Source organism: Schistocerca serialis, chromosome 9 (genome assembly GCF_023864345.2).
Source record: "Schistocerca serialis cubense isolate TAMUIC-IGC-003099 chromosome 9, iqSchSeri2.2, whole genome shotgun sequence".
NCBI classification, from domain to species: domain Eukaryota; kingdom Metazoa; phylum Arthropoda; class Insecta; order Orthoptera; family Acrididae; genus Schistocerca; species Schistocerca serialis.
In genome coordinates this window covers 166657-186372 of record NC_064646.1, presented here as the reverse complement: position 1 = coordinate 186372, position 19716 = coordinate 166657, and the positions used below count along the sequence as shown (strand labels likewise).

The 19716-nt window shown below is 41.3% G+C and overlaps 1 protein-coding gene across 1 annotated transcript in view; it reads left to right on the top strand.

The window, feature by feature from the left end:
• Positions 1–13764: 13764 nt before the first annotated feature.
• LOC126419866 (protein angel homolog 2-like) overlaps positions 13765–19716 on the top strand; it is a gene marked incomplete at its 3' end in the record, with an annotated part of 133816 nt that continues 127864 nt past the window's right edge. Inside the window, exons 1-2 of the mRNA XM_050087122.1 lie at positions 13765–13909; positions 14493–14579. Coding sequence (XP_049943079.1) covers positions 13852–13909; positions 14493–14579 — 145 coding nt within the window. The remainder of the gene's footprint in view (positions 13910–14492; positions 14580–19716) is intronic.

The window sequence follows — 19716 nt, the reverse complement described above, 5'->3', positions numbered from 1 at the left end:
GATGTAGAAACCCCCCTGTCCAAATTTACATTTGTTTTCATGAAATCAGTCTGTTTGATTAAGCAATTGGCTGCTGTAGTTTTGTTTCAAGCGGCTAAACTTTTCTGCTACTGCTAAACCATTTTTTATCTAAATCCAAAATGAAGTCTGTTAGGTAAGTAGGGAGTTGCAATCTTTTCTGCTGGCCTACTCAGCTTCATTACGTGTGCCTAATTAGGCTGGCGAATAATAGTGTACCACTAACCACATATATTGTTATCGATGCAGAATAGTAGTCTAACTATTGTTATTTGCCATACCTCTAAACTAATGACTTATTTGAAGAAACGAGTTAAAGTCTGATGCTTATTCCTTAGGTTAACACACACGGTTATTACACCTGTTTTTGTTGTTTTGCTGTCCGGATAGGTAACTGTATATTTGTTTGCTACATTGATTATTATTAACAGTATAGTATCAGAATATTACAGTTGGCTTTGCCTGACAGTATGTTTTGTAAATCAAGTTAGAGAATACAAAATACACGCAAGTACTGGAGCTGGTTTTACATATCAGGATAGTAAATAACACACACAAGGTAAAAGGAGGAATATTAAATGTTGACAACTTGGATCCATGGCTTCATAGGATCTGTGTCACACTCGAACCACACTGTCAGCTCTTACCAACAGAAATCGGGATTCATATGACCAAGCCATGGTTTTCCAGTAATCTAGAGTCTGACCGATATGCTCACGAGCCTAGGAGAGGCGCTGAAGGTGACGCCGCGTCGTTAACTAAGGCACTCCATTGGTTGTCTCCTGCCATAGCTCATTACCGACAAAGTTCGCCACACCATCCGAACGGATGCGTTCGTCGTACGTCTCCCATTGATTTCTGCAGCTATTTCACACAGTGTTGCTTCTTTTAGCTCTGACAACTATACACAAACGCTGCTGCTCTCGGCCGTTAAGTGAAAGCCATCGGCCACTGCGTTGTCCATGGTGAGAGGTAATACCTGAAGTGCGGTATTTTCAGCACAATCTTGGCACTATGTATCGACGACTATTGAATTGTCATGCATCTAGCTCCAAATACTATTCCGTGTTCAAAGTATGTTAACACCAATCATGCAGCAATAATCACAAAAGTACAAATGAAGCTCTGCCAATGCACTGCCCTTTTATACCTTGTGAACGCGATATTGCCGCCATCTGTGTATGTGCATATCGCTACCCCAGTACTTTTGTTACCTAGACGTAAGTGAGTAGTGCTCAGTTACCAGTTTGGTGTTACATTTTCATTTTTTGAGTGACCACTTATCCATAAATCTAACATACAGTTTCTACTGGTGGGAATTTAAGGAGATGGGACCTGGATAAACTCGCTAAACCAGAGGTTGTACAGAGTTTCAGGGAGAGCATAAGGGAAAAATAGACAGGAATTGGGGAAAGAAATGCAGTAGAACAAGAGTGGGTAACTATGAGGGATGAAGTATTGAAGGCAGCAGAGGATCAAGTAGGTAAAAAGACGAGGACTAGTAGAAATCCTTGGGTAACAGAAGAAATATTGAATTTAATTGATGAAAGGAGAAAATATAAAAATGCAGTAAATGAAGCAGGCAAAAAGGAATACAAACGTCTCAAAAATGAGATTGACAGGAAGTGCAAAATGGCTAAGCAGGCATGGCTAGAGGACAAATGTAAGGATGTAGAGGCTTATCTCGCTAGGGGTAAGATAGATCCTGCCTACAGGAAAATTAAAGAGACCTTTGAAGAAAAGCTCAAGAGCTCAGATGGAATCCAGTTCTAAGCAAAGAAGGGAAAGCAGAAAGGTGGAAGGAGTATATAAGGGTCTATACAAGGGCGATGTAGTTGAGGACAATATTATGGAAATGGAAGAGGATGTAGATGAAGATGAAATGGGAGATATGATACTGCGTGAAGAGTTTGACAGAGCACTGAAAGGCCTAAGTCGAAACAAGGCCCTGGGAGTAGACAACATTCCATTAGAACTACTGACAGCCTTGGGAGACCCAGTCCTGACAAAACTCTACAATCTGGTGAGCAAGATGTATGAGACAGACGAAATAAGAATATAATAATACCAATCCCGGGTTCGATTCCCGGCGGGGTCAGGGATTTTCTCTGCCTCGTGATAACTGGGTGTTGTGTGATGTCCTTAGGTTAGTTAGGTTTAAGTAGTTCTAAGTTTCAGGGGACTGATGACCATAGATGTTAAGTCCCATAGTGCTCAGAGACATGTTGTTGACAGATGTGAAAATTACCGAACTATCAGTTTAATAAGTCACAGCTCCAAAATGCTAACGCGAATTCTTTACAGATGAATGGAAAAACTGGTAGAAGCCGACTGGAACACATGAGGCAATACTGACGCCCAGGACTTATTTTAGAAAATAGATTAAGGAAAGGCAAACCGACGTTTCTAGCATTTGCAGACTTAGAGAAAGCTTTTGACAATGTTGACTGGAATACGCTCTTTCAAATTCTGAAGGCAGCAGGAGTAAAATAAAGGAAGCGAAAAGCTATTTACAATTTGTACAGAAACCGGATGGCAGTTATAAGAGTCGAGGGGCATGAAAGGGAAGCAGCTTTTGGGAAGGGAGTGAGGCAGGGTTGTAGCCTCTCCCTGATGTTATTCAATCTTTATTTTCAGCAAGCAGTAAAGCAAACAAAAGAAAAATTCGGAGTAGGTATTAAAATTCATGGAGAAGAAATAAAAACTTTGAGGTTCACTGACGACATTGTAATTCTGTCAGAGACAGCAACGGACTTGGAAGAGCAGTTGAACAGAATGGAGAGTGTTCTGAAAGGAGGATATAAGATGAACACCAACAAAAGGAAAACGAGGATAATTGAATGTAGTCGAATTAAGTCGGGTGATGGTGAGGGAGTTAGATTAGGAAATGAGACATTTAAAGTAGTAAAGGAGTTTTGCTATTTGTGGAGTAAAATAACTGATGATGGTCGAAGTAGGGAGGACATAAAATGTAGACTGGCAATGGTAAGGAAAGCGTTTCTGAAGAAGAGAAATTTGTTAAGATTGAGTATTGATTTAAGTGTCAGAAAGTCGTTTATTGAAGTATTTGTATGGAGTGTAGCCATGTATGGAAGTGAAACATGGACGATAAATAGTTTGGACAAGAAGAGAATAGACGCTTTCGAAATGTGGTGCTACAGAAGAACGCTGAAGATAAGGTGGGTAGATCATGTAACTAATGAGGAGGTATTGAATAGGATTGGGGAGAAGAGAAGTTTGTGGCACAACTTGACTAGAAGAAGGGATCGGTTCGTAGGACATGTTTTGAGGCATCAAGGGATCACAAATTTAGCATTGGAGGGCAGCGTGGAGGGTAAAAATCGTAGAGGGAGACCAAGAGATGAATACACTAAGCAGATTCAGAAGGATGTAGGTTGCTGTAGGTACTGGGAGATGAAGAAGCCTGCACAGGATAGAGTAGCATGGAGAGCTGCATCAAACCAGTCTCAGGACTGAAGACCACAACAACAACAACTCCTCAAATTCATTGTTTCTGTTTTTGACTAATTACCATAAACATATATGAGTGTAATCTGCATTTTCATAAAAGAGAAAGGTTGTCCGTCAGTCTTAAGAAAGGTAGTGCCAGATCTAATTTTGTGCTTAGTTTTGGGTATGTAATCAGCTTCCTAATTTATTTCGACTATTCCTAGTTAATATATTTTGTTATAGGGTGAAAACAGTAATTGTTTCGTGGCTTAGCTTCTATTGCTGGCTTATAAACAAGTATAAATTCTGTACTAATTATAAACATTTGGAAGCGTTCCAGCATGCATGTTGGATATAAGAATTCGCAGCAGATGACCCCCAATGTATTCGTGTGTTGACACGACGACATCGTCAGTTGTAATTGCAGTGGATGGGATCACCGAGATTGTACTATGGATCAATGGAACTAAGTCGCCTGGTCGGATGAATCACGTTTGTTGTTAATGTCCTCACAGGTTAGGGTGACTGGTACCCAGTGACGAATTTTCGTCTGAAGCGCTGGATTTAGTTCAATCGTTTGTTCGGAAGGGGGAGCTGCAATTTTTTGCCTGCTTTCGGCCGGCTGTCGACGCTCTGCGCTGACGGAATCGAGTCTCACGTCCTGCAATTTTTCTCTAACGATTTTACAGAAAGTATTCGATTAAAAAAATCATTTTTGCCTTAGTTAAGGCTTTAAATGTCAGCTTCATGAAGAAGTGCTCTTCATTTCGTTATTGTGTATAATTATTGTGATATTTGCATTTAACTATTAGAAAAAGTTTGCAATGAAAAATAGGGGTTGCTATGATTTTGCATTTGGTGCCTATTACACCATATGTTGCTGCATAAGCAATTTAGCTAACGTATCGAATTTTTCTTTAGACTTGTGCGGAGGTTTCTATGCGTCACCATTGTCAAGAAAATTGATTTATGTAACACACATTATCGATGGCGTGCGCCAGTGATAAAGTCAGAATGAGGAGTCTGTGTCATTCCTCAGATCTCATGAACGTTTTGAGATATCGAAATGACATTTTGCCAAATGACAGAATGCAAAGAGGAGAGTATTTTTCCTTGTAGTTAATATGTAAAACTTCATTACCTATCATCTTATTCAACTAACTACAGACTTTATTGGTGAAGCAGTGCAACTTTTAAGAGCCATCGGCAGTTAGTGAAACGAGAACTGCCGTGGGTTTGGAGCAATGTAAGTGAAGACATTACATGTTCATTTATGTACTTAGGAAATGCTTTCGCATAAGCTATTGACCTTATTTCTCATCATTTCACCACTTAATAAACCATTGTTTCAGGATTCTGTGGCAATTATATCTACACAGCCTGTTAGTGAAGTTACATTCCACTGTATTTTGGCAAAATAAGCAAATTTTCGCATGGCAACAAGAAAAATGACGCTTCTCCGAAAATTACTTGTGGTTAACAAGTTAGGCGAAAATAAATTGCTGCCCTTGTTGCATTTTCACCGGATTTCTTTTCAGATACTAGCCAAAGCAGAGGTAACAGTAGATCCATTAGGATGGTCACATGAAGCGGCTACCCTTAATATTTACAGAAAATACGAGGGCTATCCACAAAGTATATTACGTTTTCGTTTGTGTCCATTAGGGGCGGGGCTAGCGCGGCCATCTTGGTGTCATGGCATTCCACCGCTAAGTCAACATCCTGCCGTGCTAGTGAGAGGTTCGTGCTGTACTCCGTTGAGTTACTGTGACAGTTTGAAATGTCAGCGTTAATTGAAAATGCCGCGAAGTGTGAAATGCGTGCTGTAATAAGGTTTCTGACTGCAAAAAACTGTACACCGATAGAAATCTATCGGCAGCTTTGTGAAGTGTATGGGGACAACATAATCACTGAAGGTGGAGTGCGTCAATGGGTCATAAAATTTAGAAATGGACGAACTAACCTTCACGATGAAGAGCGAAATGGAAGACCCAGCATAGTGACTGCCGAACTTGTCGAAAAAGTCGATGCCACGGTCCGTGAAAACGGTAATTTCACAATAACGGAACTCTTTATGAGTTTTCCACAAATTTCACGAAGTTTGTTGGACGAAATCATTACCGAAAAGCTTGGTTACCATTAGTGTTGTGCAAGATGAATACCAAAAATCTTGACAGAGATTCACAAAAATCAGCGAATGGCTGCAGCGTTAACGTTTTTGGACGCTTACAAGAAAGATGGCGACTCATTACTCGATCGCATCGTTACTGGTGACGAAACATGGGTTAAGCATGTGAACTGCTAGACAAAATTGCAGTCAATGCAGTGGGGGCACACAAAATCCCCCCAAAAAACTAAGAAATGCATGCAGACAATGTCGGCAAGGAAGGTGATGGCGACTGTCTTTTGGGACAGAAAAGGTGTGATTTTTGAGGATTTCCTGGAAAGAGGCACTACAATAAACTCTCAAAGGTATTGCCAAACTCTGCACAACCTCAGAAGAGCAATACAAAACAAGCGCAGGGGAAAGTTGGGCTCAACGATCTTGCTGATTCACGACAACGCCCGGGCCCACACGCAAATGCCACTCGTGAAGTTCTCGAATCTTTTAAGTGGGAGTTGTTTCCTCATCTGCCGTACAGTCCCGACCTGGCACCGAGCGACTTCCACTTATTACCAGCAATGAAGAAGTGATTGGCTATGCAGCATTTTGATGACGACACACAGCTTCAAGAAGAAGTAACCACGTGGCTGAAGGCGCAGGCGCCCGAATTTTACGACGAAGGAATTTCCAAGCTCGTCCATTGCTACGATAATTGCCTTAATTTAAATGGCAACTATGTAAAAAAGTAGTATTTAAATGTGGCTTTCATCTGTATATAATAAAAAGAATTTCCAATGTTTTATTTATTTTTTATTCCAAAACGTAATGTACTTTGTGGATAGCCCTCGTATAAGCGTAGGCTTCAGTTTAGAACGGCACTTCCATTCCTGCACTTGGCATTTCCTCTGCAGGGCATTGACGGCCCCAGTAATCCCGACCACTGCGCTCTCCCACTTACCAGGCAGACTGCGCACCCACCAAACACGTTATTCGGTGCAAGGCCTCCAACAGATCGTTGGCTCTGTCTGGATAGTCCACCATCCATTCGAATGGCTGCTAGAAATAAGCGCCACGCCACAGATGCAGACTGGTGGGAACAGTATTGTGTTATGGCATGCAGTTACCTGGGATTCCATGGGACATGTTGGAGTAATCCAAGGCACTATGACAATTGTGGACCAACTGCATACCATCATGCTTCAAGCCTTCCTTGATGGCTATGGAATACTCCAGAAGTGTCACTTCCATCAGTGTACTCGCATTGATTAACTGTCCAACAAATTCGTCTGCTCAGAACATAATGGATCATGTATTGGTCGCTATTGGGCGCCATCACCACATGCACAGCCTACCAGCCTGTAATTTACTGGAATTTCACGACCTGTGCGTAGACACCTAGTGATAAGTACCTCTGGAAATCTACCAAGAACTTGTTGAATCCATGACACGAAGAATCATTGCTTTGTTGCGTCCAAAGGTGGATCAACCAGCTATTAAGAAGGTGGTCACAATGTTTTGGCTCATCAGTGTATAAACTTGTTTAAAAAGTCTGGTGGACTAGTGCCTGGACTGAAGTAACACTTCCCAATTTCAACTGTAATGGTTCTAATGGCTCTAAGCACTATGGCCATCAGTCCCCTAGACTTAGAACTACCTAAACCTAACTAACCTAAGGACATCACACACATCCATACCCGAGGCAGGATTCGTACCTGCGACCGTAGCAGCAGCGCAGTTCCAGACTCAAGCGCCTATAACCGCTCGGTCACAACAGCCGGCACTTCATCTGTACAGCTTGTCGTTTGCGACTTTAATGATGAACAGGCGAGTGCATTGAGCAAATGGTGTTGGGTTCTGTTCAGTTTTCTGACCAGCTTTTGTGCAAAGTCTATATAATAAATGATGTTAACACTTGGAATTTCTCTCTTGTGGTGAATCATTGCTGACCCTAGGCAAAGATCCAAAGTTATTTGCCTTTAGACAAATTTTGTCGATTTTCTTTTGGTCTTGCAGAGACTGGACCTTCACTCATTTGACTGACTTAATTTGTATAATTTCACTTATTCAACTTCTTTACTATTTCTTTGCAAGGCTTACCCTGTCAGTCCGCTGGGCACTTGAAGGGTAAATGTCTTCAGCCATGACATTTCACCAATACTTTACCTGGTAAACTTCACTTCCATAGCTCAATGAGCAGCTTGTATGGCTGCTATGTGAAGGCCCCAGGTTCAGTTCCTGGTACTCTCAGAGATTTTTCCTTGCTGAGAGGACTTGACTTGAATGCATTCAGCCTCATGATACCAACTGAGGAGCTACGTGAGTGATAAACAGTGCCTCGAAGGTCAATAAAGACGACAACTGCTGGGAGAGAGGTGTGCTGACCCAATGTCCCTCCATACTCCATCTGAATGACACAGTTGGCAGAGAGTGATATGGTGGTTGGTCAGTACCAATTGGTACATCTGGGCCAGAATGAGCAGCTTTGTTTTGCTAAAACTATTTTTACAAGTTCGTATATGCCCAGTTGCATTGTGTCCACTGCACAGGGTAGCCAAGCAGTCTGAGGCACCTTGTCACGGTTCGTGCAGCTGCTCCCATCAGAGCTTCGAGTCCTTCCTTGGGCTTGGGTGTTTGTGTGTGTGTGTGTGTGTGTGTGTGTGTGTGTGTGTGTGTGTGTGTGTGTGTGTGTGTGTGTGTGTGTGTGCGTGTGTGTTGTCTTTAGTGTAAGTTAGTTTAAGTTAGATTAACTCGTGTGTAAGCTTAGAGACCAATGATCTCAGCAGTTTGGTCCCATATGACTTACCACAAATTTCCAGTTTACAACTGCATTGTGTCAATCAACAGGAAACATAACTTGTGTCAAAGACGCAGCAAATGTATGAGAGCATTCTGAAAAGTAATGCCTCCAAAATTTTAAGTAAAACAAACGTCTTTATTCTTCATGTCTACACATTTGCAACACCCCACCATTATAAGCTCCAAATTGTAGCAGTGTACATTCTGCATGTGTAGTATCTGGCAGTGTGTAATACAAAAAAGTCGGTGCATGAGAAACAGTCTACCTTAATCGAGTTTCAAATTCAAAGTGTTCATCCCCACATGGCGCACCTTCTTCAGCATGACAATGCTAAACCAAACACGAGCACTGTCACGTCTGCAACAATCGGATTCCTTGGGTTCATTGTCATTCTGTCAGATCTTGCTCTTTCTGCAGCTAGTACAGAAATAGGTTTCCCTCATCTCCAAGCTGACACACTAGTTGACACCAGCAATGCCAGTTGTTCTCATAGTGCAGATGTTAGCAAGGGAGACTCTTGAACTGTTGACTTGGGCTCAATCCGTGCTATGTCAATTCTTTAATTTTTGTACTGCTCTTTTGTTCAGTTTGAGGAAAAGTTTGGCAACACCAGCTCAGGTACGCTGCTAGAATTTGCACATGCAATGACCTGACTGCTTAACTTCAATGTTAAATGACTCAGAAATCGTGCAACATATCAAGATTTTTTTTAAATAATTATTTTTCAGCACAACCTCCTCTGCAATACTATTACAAGCTTTTCAGAGTATTTCCAACCACACTGTGTAATGAATATAGCCCATCCAAATTTTCGATTCTGATATTACAACACTGGTAACCAATCATAGATGGAAGAGAATCCATTAAACATAGCCAGAAACCTGAAAATAAAGTACATACACAGAAAAGCCAATAAAGGATATTGTAGTGGGTGTTGCCAGGAGGAGCCATATTAAAACTCGGTGAGAACTTTCCAAATGATTTATTGTTTTTTAGCCGCAGTGCCCTCGTTCCTCTTGGTCTGCGTTACTGGGCCCTGCAACACTGAGGAAGCACCCCAGCAGCTGTGTCAAGCCGGCCTTGTATGCCAGCAGAGTTCCGATTACGTCAGGAATCGCCAGCTGCTGACTCAGCAGCCTCCACCCCCGTCGCCTCAGCACTGCTCGCCGGGAGCTGCCACACAGCCAGCTGATAACTGCAAGATGCCCGCACTGCGCGCCCTCGCCAGCATAGCCCGAGTCGCAGTGCCAACAAGCGCCCGTGATCCAGCGTCAGAATCTGTGGCCCTCGCCTTGGAATGCCTCCGGCATGTTTTGGAAGTCAAGACGACTGCCTGCAGTAGCGAGCCGTGGAGTGGCTGGCTACGGACGCTTCGTCGGCCTCAGGGGGTTGAACCAACGACCCACTGTGAACTGGAACGCTGGCGCTCCATCTGCTGCTGTGTGAAGCTGGTGGTGTGACACACCTCGCCGTCCAGGAGAGCTACCACACTTGAATGAATCTCATTCGAAAATGGCACCTATTTATACTCAGTTGTGCGCCTCTGTTTTGCCAAGCACACCACTTCGCGTCACTCAGGTTGGCCAGTGGCCCCTTTCTGCGTGTGACTTGCGCCATGGAAACTACTGTGTGTGCCCTCTCCGGCAGTTCTACACCCCTGTGGGCTCTATTTGCCTTCGCAACTGCTGGTATACATAACTCACTGCAATCCAGCCCGCACCTGGCTCTAACTTGTGCTCAGAATGTTGCACAAAACTAACTTTCCCTACCCCAAACGGTGGTGCCGCTACATATATGAATGGATGCTTCTCTAGTGTTTAGCTCGTGCGAAACCCAGTTCATACTTTTCTCATATGACATACTGAAAGACATGGATCAATGCAGTCAAGTAGATGCAATGTTCCTCGATTTCTGAAAAGTAATTGCCTCAGTACCACATTTACCGTTATTACCTATAGTATGACCATACAGAGTATCAATGCAAATTTTTGACTAGATTGAAGATTTGTTGCTACGGAGGATGTAGCAAATTATCTTGGATGGGGAGTTATTGACAGCTGTAAAAGTAATTTCAGATGTGCCTCAGAGTAGAGAGGTGGAACCCTTCTGTTCACATACATCAATGACGCTCTGGACAATATTAATAGTAGCTGCAGACTTTTCACAGACAATGCACTTATATATAATGAAGTACTATCTGAAGGAAACTGTGTAGGCATTGAGTCAGTTGTTCATAAGATGTAAAAGTTGGGCAATGTAAAACTGTCCATATTACAAAATGAAAAAACTTAGTAAACTGTGACTATAATATTCATGAAATATGGTTGTGATAGGTCAACTCATACAAGTACCCGTATATAACAAAATGTAGGGATACAAAAGATCATATAGTCTCAGTTGTAGGTAAAGCAGGTAGCAGTCTGCCTTTCATTGATAGAATCTTAGGGAAATGCAATCAATTTACAATGGAGACTCCAAACAAAACACTAGTGTGACCCATCTTAAAATATTGATCAAGTGTGTGGGTCTGATACAAAACAGGTCTAACAGTGGATATTGAATGGATACAAAGAAGGTCAGGACAAATGGTAACAGGTGTGGTCAGCCTGTGGGATAGTGTCACAGAGGTGCTGAAAGAACTGAACTGGCAGGCACTTGAAGATAGATACAAACTGTTACGTGAAAAGTTTTTAGAACGAACTTTAAGTGATGTATCTTGGAATATATTACGAGCCCCTATGTATCATTCTCATAGGGGTCATCAAGTCAAGATTAGACTAATTATAGCTTGAAGAGAGGTATTTAAGCAACCATTCTTTCTCGACCTGTACATGAATGGAATGGGAGGAAGACCTAATAACTGGTAACATGGGACATAACCTCTGCAGTGCTCTTCACAGTGATTTACAGCATCTAGATGTTTGATACAGAGGAGTTTACTCTCTCTCATTCACTTCACAATGGTTAGAGTACTGCACATTTTGACAAAAATCAATCAGACATTGTGGTTGACACACAAGGTGTCCCATAAGGTTTTGTGCTTGGACCTTTGCCTTTCACAGTATGATTTTCCCAATATGATGCCATGTAAGTCAATATTATATGCAGTCGACACCACCTTTGTTACAGGTGGTAGGGCCTCAGATACGCTAAAGCAGAAAAGTGCAGAACAACTCAGAATATCTAGTATATGATTCAGAATAAATGAATTACAAATTAACCACTCTAAACTATGAATACTCGTTTCAGATGTAACAATGACAACTGCTGTGCCTTGGTTAAACTTCTTGGCGTTCCCTTGACCCAAAATTAAGTTGAGAAACTTACACAAATTACGTATGCACAAAGTTAGGCAAAGTCACCTACCTGCTAAGTAAACTTTGGACTTGTGTAGCTGACAAGCTACTACTGAACTCTTGTTATGCATTTTTTCCTTTTTTTCACAGCCACCTCATGTATGTAGTGCTGCTAAGGGGCAGTTACTCTGGAGCAGAAAGAATTTTTATCTGGCATTGCTGGGCTAAGACACCACATACCATGTAGGGAGGACTTAGTTCAAAATGCTGACAACTGCATCCCTGTTTATTCTCACCTTCTTGGTGTACATAAATGAAAACCAATATAGCCACGAACTGCAAGATTCCATACATAAGTATGACACATGACAAAGACAATTGATTGACATTCCAGTTACTAGGCTTAGAAAAACCAGAATAATTACATACACATAGATATAAAATTATTTAATATGTTACCAACTACAGCATGCAGTGTATCACTGAATGTCTTCAGAAACATTACAAAAGGGTGAATTGAACAAAGAGTCTTCTATACAATAGAAGAATTTCAAATATATTATAAAAAGCATCTATTCCATTGAAATGGCCTCATGATCTGACCTTTATATTATTTGAACTTTTCTTAAAATGTTTACTATATCATACTGTTATCTTTTATTTTCATAATGCATTTATACTGAATGATTAACGTGTGTCAAGCATATCTCATCTACGTTTGTTGAAATGTTTTGTCAGCATGTCTATTGCGTCACACATACTGTCTCTCCTTTTTTCATTCTGGATGACCCATCTAAATCTAATGATTATTACATGTGTCTAGTATGAACGTACATTCCTTTAAAATGTTAGAAATCTATGACTTACCATGATGCTACGCAATGTCCATGGGGACTGATGACCTCAGATGTTAAGTCCCAGAGTGCTTAGAGCTGCAATGTGTGTAAAAGGACATCAACCCAAGAGGGGTGCTTAAAGATGGATCAATAAATCAGTCAATTAATCGATATATATATGTTGATGATTATATAACTAATGGAATGGTCTGCTGTGTCTTATGTGTTTATATTTCTTTAAAAAACGTCTAAATATGCTTGTGGCTGCATTTGTTTACAACAGTAACGCTACATGAAAACTTCTAGGTTTGGTGTAATGAGGATATTTATTTCCAGAATGAGATTTTCACTCTGCAGCGGAGTGTGCGCTGATATGAAACTTCCTGGCAGATTAAAACTGTGTGCCCGACCGAGACTCGACCTCGGGACCTTTGCCTTTCGCGGGCAAGTGCCCTGCCATCTGAGCTACCGAAGCACGACTCACGCCCGGTACTCACAGCTTTACTTCTGCCAGTATCTCGTCTCCTACCTTCCATACTTTACAGAAGCTCTCCTGCAAACCTTGCAGAACTAGCACTCCTGAAAGAAAGGATATAGCGGAGACATATTTATTTATTTAAAATTATATAATTCGTAGGCTACATAAAGATATGAGTGTAACTGTTTTTTCAAGTAGGCATAATTTGCAAAATATAATCTAAGATGGAAAAGTAGAAAATAATCAGACAGTCAAACAGTTCAAAAACTTTGCTTATCTGTATTGTTTATAAAAATTTATTATCGAACATATCTCGTTTTCGACTATTTCTTCAACTCTTAAATTATATGTTGTGACTTGTCCCACAGCGAAGAAGCTTTGGGTCGGATGCTTCAAGAATCATAAAGAAATAAATTAAACAAATCTTACCGATGGTGACTCACTTACAAGGAAAATTTGTCTACAATACTGCACTATCCATTTCGATTTTGTCAGACTGTCAGGTCCCTTTACGCTCAGTGCCTACCTTCAGTGTATTGTTTTAGAACATGTTTCTTCTGCAGATTTCTCTTTATATATTCTGAGACATTTATTGACATCTTCATAATTAGCAACTAAAATCTTAAAGTTTACTATCGTGCCAATACCAAGTATCTAATACAGCTGCCTGGATTTCGCAGAGTTCTTCTGTCACGAATCGACTCAACGCTTTTCATCTGCGCCTTTCGTGGCGTCTATCCAAACTGCCTATAACTACAGTATTAACTACATGATACAGTCTTTGACCATATATGTTGGGATGAGTCTCTGAAAAGATGTTTGTAAACAATGTGTTAAATTTTTTGTTCTTCGTTAAATTCTAGTTGTACAGTATGGAATGGACTGTTCACCCATATTTACCTTTTTATATTGCCGCGTTTCTGCAGTCAGGTTGGTTTAATGCAGTTCAAACTTTACATATTTAGTTCTACGGTTTTGCAACGTCTTTGACTAGTTTCCAAGTAAATCGGTATCGATGACAGTTTATTTTAGAGGATTGAACGGCGAGTAGTTACGAGCACACTGTCAGTCAGTACTTGAGAGATCGGACTTCGTTTACCGTCCTGTGATTCTGTGTATAACTTAGTGCTTCCACGGACAATCACTAGCGATTTGGATGGGAGTTTGTAGCTGACTCGTTATTCATCAAAAACGTTATCCACTTTAATTCATAAAATAAGACTCTAAAATTTTATTAGCTAAGTTTTACGCGTATGTAACTATTTTTGGACAGTTACGATATTAGTGACGCCGACTCTTACGTGATATATCTATTATTGCTTGGGAATATGAACAATTAAAGCAGTACGTGACAACAGTCAACACCCCACATCAAAAGTTTGCTATGTTTTAAAAATCACGTTGACAGTGAATAATTTTGTGTTAGTTGGTACATCCATGGTCCTTGCATTGAATCTGTGTAGAACAATAGCGTCAGTAAACTACCGTATACAAAAAAGTGCCTTTTTGACAGCGTATGTACGGGCGTGTGCCTACAATTCATATACAACGCCCAGGTGCAACACGCGCAAAAAGAAAAAGCGACGTATCATCTGCAGAGGTAAGATACGCTTTTCGTACTGTGCATTGTTGATTTGTTTGTTGTACGGTACAGATTTTGTTATTCTTGGTGTGTGAGAGAGCCTTCGCCTCGTGAATAGCCTGCTTAAATTATGGTTTAATTTTATCATTATACAGTCCCCGAAACTTAATATGATCGATAGTTACAGATCCCATATGTTTCGGCAAGTTCAGGTTGGCCCAACAAATTCATTTCACAAGCAGTTCATTGTTTTTTTCTCTTTCATCCGAGTGTCGACTTAAAGAGTTACAGCTTACCATTACTTAACTGATTCCTGAATTTCTACGGCCTTTGAATTTCATGACATCATAAAATGTTAGCTGTAGTTATTGGATGGATTTATCTTCTATATTTACTAAAATTCACGCCAGAACATTTATTTGTATGTGTTGTATGGCACATGAGTCAACTTACCTTCCATGAGGAATGTTAAATGCACTCAGTGGGGCACAGCAATCAGTCGCCCTTTTCTCTCAGGCTTTATTGTAGAAAATCTAGATTTCGGCCAGTGCCCAGCCATTGTCAATGCACTATTTCATAGTTTCAATACATGTCCCAGGCCTGTTATTTGGGCTTCTATCACAGTTCATTCAAGACTAATGTATAATACACAGCACTAGCCGAAAACTAGATTTGCTTTAATAAAGTCTGAAAGGAAAGCACGACAGATTGCTGTGCTCAGTCATTTTGAAATATTTGTGTGTTAGTTGCTTAGACCTACTTTCAACTCACTTCAGTATAGTCTTTCTGGGTAATCCGTATAAACGTAGTTTTTCAGCAGGTTTTGTTGTGAATAAAAAACGCACATCTGTTGAAAAATAGTAGGCTAATACAGTTTTTCATTTGCATGGTTAGGTTGTGTATTTATCCCATCTCAAACACATATGCAGGTTACCATGCAAAAGATTGCTGTGGGAAAGGCAATATCGTGTGAACAGAAGACCAGTCGTGGCCCCCCTCCTGTTGCTAGCTTTTGTACTTGATTTAAGCTCTTGTGGACAATTCTTGCAATTTGAAGATGAAGCAACATTGTACTTGGACTGCATCACTGCTTGCAACGTTGAAGGGGAAGTAGAACTTATGTTTGATGATGTGATGTAAAAATGATTTGTTATTAACAAAATGAAAATCAGTGAAAAAAATGGTTTTTAGCCTCAATGACAAAGGCTACCTGTACTGTACTGAAGCTGTGATATTCTGGCTTTTGTTGCTATTTCACATGGCATGAACACACTGCACATGTGTGTAAGAAATTTTCACCAGTCACATCCCAAGTGAGAAAACTGAAACATTTGATAAATGGTCAGTATCTGTTAATGGTAGCCCTGTATTATTCACTGTCATATCTGCTATGGTCTGTTGCTATAGTGTCACCCTGCAGTCTCCAAGAATGCACTGTTATACTAAAGAAAGTGGTAAAACAGGAAACTGGGCAACTGCAAACACATCTTCGCTCATACAAGAGTGATGATTTTCAGTCAATATGTCTTCAAATGTCTTAGTATGTGAAGAGAAATCTTGACACTTTTCCAGCAGTGCGTAGGCTGCTATGAAAACCTGCAGTCATCTACAAACTGCAATGCAGTCCTTGGAATTGGTGAAATTTTGGTGAAAAGTGTCGCACAACCTACACCAAAAACCTCTATTCAATCTCTCTACACTAATGTAAAAGACATTACAGTTTTGTAAAAGAATATATGATCCTTTCCAAACATAGGACATCATCGTCAAATGTTATGATATATCATAGCATCTGTGACACCCATATGTTTGTAAGCTCTTTGTATGTACCAAAACATGTGGTGCGTGGTTGGAATGAACTCAGTGACAAATCTAAAGTGTACAGTGAGAACTATTACGTGTGCAACAACGAGGATGGAGTGGGAATGCATTTACATCGATTGGATGAACGTTATAGAAACAATCACTCGAAACCGACGTTTCACGTAAGACACATGCAACGAAAATCTGCAACGCAACCATCTGTGTGTGGCGTGTTTGTAATTGTGTTTTATTTATATTTTAGGACAATTAATCTGTAAAAAACGCACCAATTGTAGAAAGAAAGCGTGTAAACCGTCTGATGATGAATCGCAACGATTCGAAACTGGTAACGGTTTCCTTCGAATAAAGGAACTCAAAGTAAATTTGTGGCTGGTTGCTGTCCTAACACGATCAACATTTGTCTTCAAAAACAGCCACGGTCTCCAACATGTCATCATATGACAAAATTGCATCAACCTCTATTCTGTTTGAATGAATTCTTTGACACTGAAACAGCAAATTTGAATGTCTAAACAGTACACTTCTTTATGATATCAGTTACTGTTTAGTGAGCCCATAGTTGTAAAAAAATTACTTAATGATATGTAAGGTATTGTACTATACTTTTGGTAATTTGTTGTTGTGTACTGATGCTTGTGTAGTCTTAGCTTTGTAATTAATGCATTCTGTTCGGTCACTGGCGAGGATGTAGTTATGGTAACCATCATCGATATGGGCTTTCGAAACCAAAGACTCACTCGTGTACCCTTGATGACTGCATGACACAAAGCTTTATGCCTTGCCTGGGCCTGTCAACACCAACATTGGACTGTTGATGACTGGAAACATGTTGCCTAGTCAGAAGTGTCTCGTTTCAAATTGTATGGAGTGGATGGATGTGTATCGGTATAGAGACAACCTCATGAATCCATGGATCCCACGTTTCAGCAGGGGACTGCTGAAGCTGGTGGAGGCTCTGAAACGGTATGGAACGTGTGCAAGAGGAGAGATATGGGAACCCTGATAAGTCTAGACAGACTCTGACAGGTGACACATACATACACATCCTGTCTGATCACCTGCATCCTGCACACACTCAGAGAGAGAGAGAGAGAGAGAGAGAGAGAGCTTTTTACATACTGTTCAGTGTTCGCTTCTCTAGTTTTTAGCTCACAATCCTTGAAATTGGACCGTATTTTCTTACTAAGCTTCAAAGCTATGTAATGCAGGGTATTTTCAAACAGTCTAAGTCTAGCAAGGCAGCATATTGTATGACCTGTGCCTTGGTCCATAAGCATGTGTAAAAGAATTTCCTTCGAAAAGTTGGTATTTTAGCTCAAAGAGAAGTATTTCCTGCTAAAACATAAAAGGAGTTCTTTTGAATAATGTTTTGCATCATTGCCTGTTGTTTGTTCCCACCATAGGTCTGATAACACTGGGCAACAAAAAAAGATTTTTTTTAAAAAGTCTAGGGTTTTCCCGCTGAATTAGACTAATTTTGATGCCCTGAGTCCGAAAATGACCTTGGTTTTGTTCTATCAGGTCAGGATTTTTTGCTACAGAAATTTTTAAAAATTGATTTTTCGTAAAAAAACAAATTTCTTTGTATCATCTGCTGAGAAACCCCGGAAGATTTTTTCCGTTTTCCTCAAGAAATAAAAGTCAACGTATGCAAATTCATTAAGTTTTTATTTACTCCATCAAATTAAATAAGCATATTTATCATAATATTAGTATAACAATGAGCGTTACGTGACACAAAAGTTAAGAGTTCACGGCATGAATCGGCGTTTCTTCGATTCCCGTTTGTGAGCGGCTGCTGGGTTGTCTCTCTTCAGCATCCAGCAGTAGTCTGCCATCATGACTGCGTCCCACCTCCCCTGGTACCTATCCTCCATTTGGCGCATGTCCTGATGGAACCTTTCTCCCTGCTCGTCGCTCATCGCCCCAAGGTTTTCAGGAAACTTCTCCATGTGTGAGTACAGGAAGTGCATCTTTATACTCATCAAACACCCGAGCTTTTGAAAGGCCTCTATCATGCTGCTGATGAGTCTGGCGTGGTTTGCTGCCTTCGTGTTCCCCAGGAAGTTGTTCACCACCTGCACAAACGATTTCCACGCGGCGCACTCTAACGTGTTCATGGAGTTTTCGAACTCTGTGTCCTTTATGAGCTGCCGTATCTGTGGCCCATCGAAAATGCCGGCCTTCAGCTTCTCAATGGTCAGTCGCAGAAAGGCTCGGCACAGGTAGTGGAAGCACCTCCCATCCTTGTCCAGAGCACGCGTGAACTGTTTCATTAACCCAAGCTTCATGTGTAGCGGTGGGATCAATATCTTCTCCTGGTCAACAAGAGGTTCGTTTATGATGTTTCTCGCACCAGGTACTAACTGCTCTCGTGGCGGCCACACTTTCTTTACATAGTGCTGGGCTCTGTCTCGACTGTCCCACATACATATAAAGCATGGGTATTTCGTGAACCCGGACTGCTGACCAAGTAGAAAGTTCACCATCTTGAAGTCGACGCAGATGATCCATTGGTGCTGCTCATATTGGATTTTGTCGAGCACGTACTTCACTGCTTCATATTTCTCTACGAGAGTTGTGGAGTGAGCAAGTGGGATTGAGGCGAACTCGTTCCCGTTGTGGAGGAGCACACACTTCAAAGAGCGCTTGCAGCTGTCAATAAAGAGTCGCCAATCTCTCGGATCGTATGTAGGAGCCCCGAGTTTAACAAGAAGACCGGCGACATCTCGGCAGTACACTAGGTCTTCCTCCTGGCAGAAGTAACCCATGTAGTCCTCATGCCTTCTACGAAAGAAAGTGATACGCGCGTCCTCGCCAAGTAGATTTTTCTCTTTGAGTCCGGAGGTCAACAGCTCGGATGAAGTCTTCGACAAGCTGAGATCCCGAACAAGATCATTAAGCTCACATTGTGAAAAGAGCTGCCGACCATCTTGTGCTTCATACTCCTCATCTGCTATATATCCTCCCTCGTCTGCAGTGGTGGCCTCGTCGTCGATGTTAGGAAGCTCTGTGAACGCTGGTACAGGAATTTCTTCGCAGTGAGCAACTGGACGGCGGGCAGATGGAAGGTCGGGGTACTGGAGGCTGTGCCGATTCTTCCGGTTGATGCCAGTAGTGTTGATGGCGCAGAAGTAACAATCCGATGCATGGTCAAAGGGCTCCCTCCAAACCATCGGAATCCCAAACTTCAGTGAAGTTTTCGTGCCCTTCGTCCACCGCCGGAGGTATTCCACGCACTTCTTGCAGACCGTGTGCGGTGCCCAGGGCTTATCTTGGTCACCCAGCTTGACATGAAAGTAAGCCTGGTAGGCGTTCTTCACAAATCCCG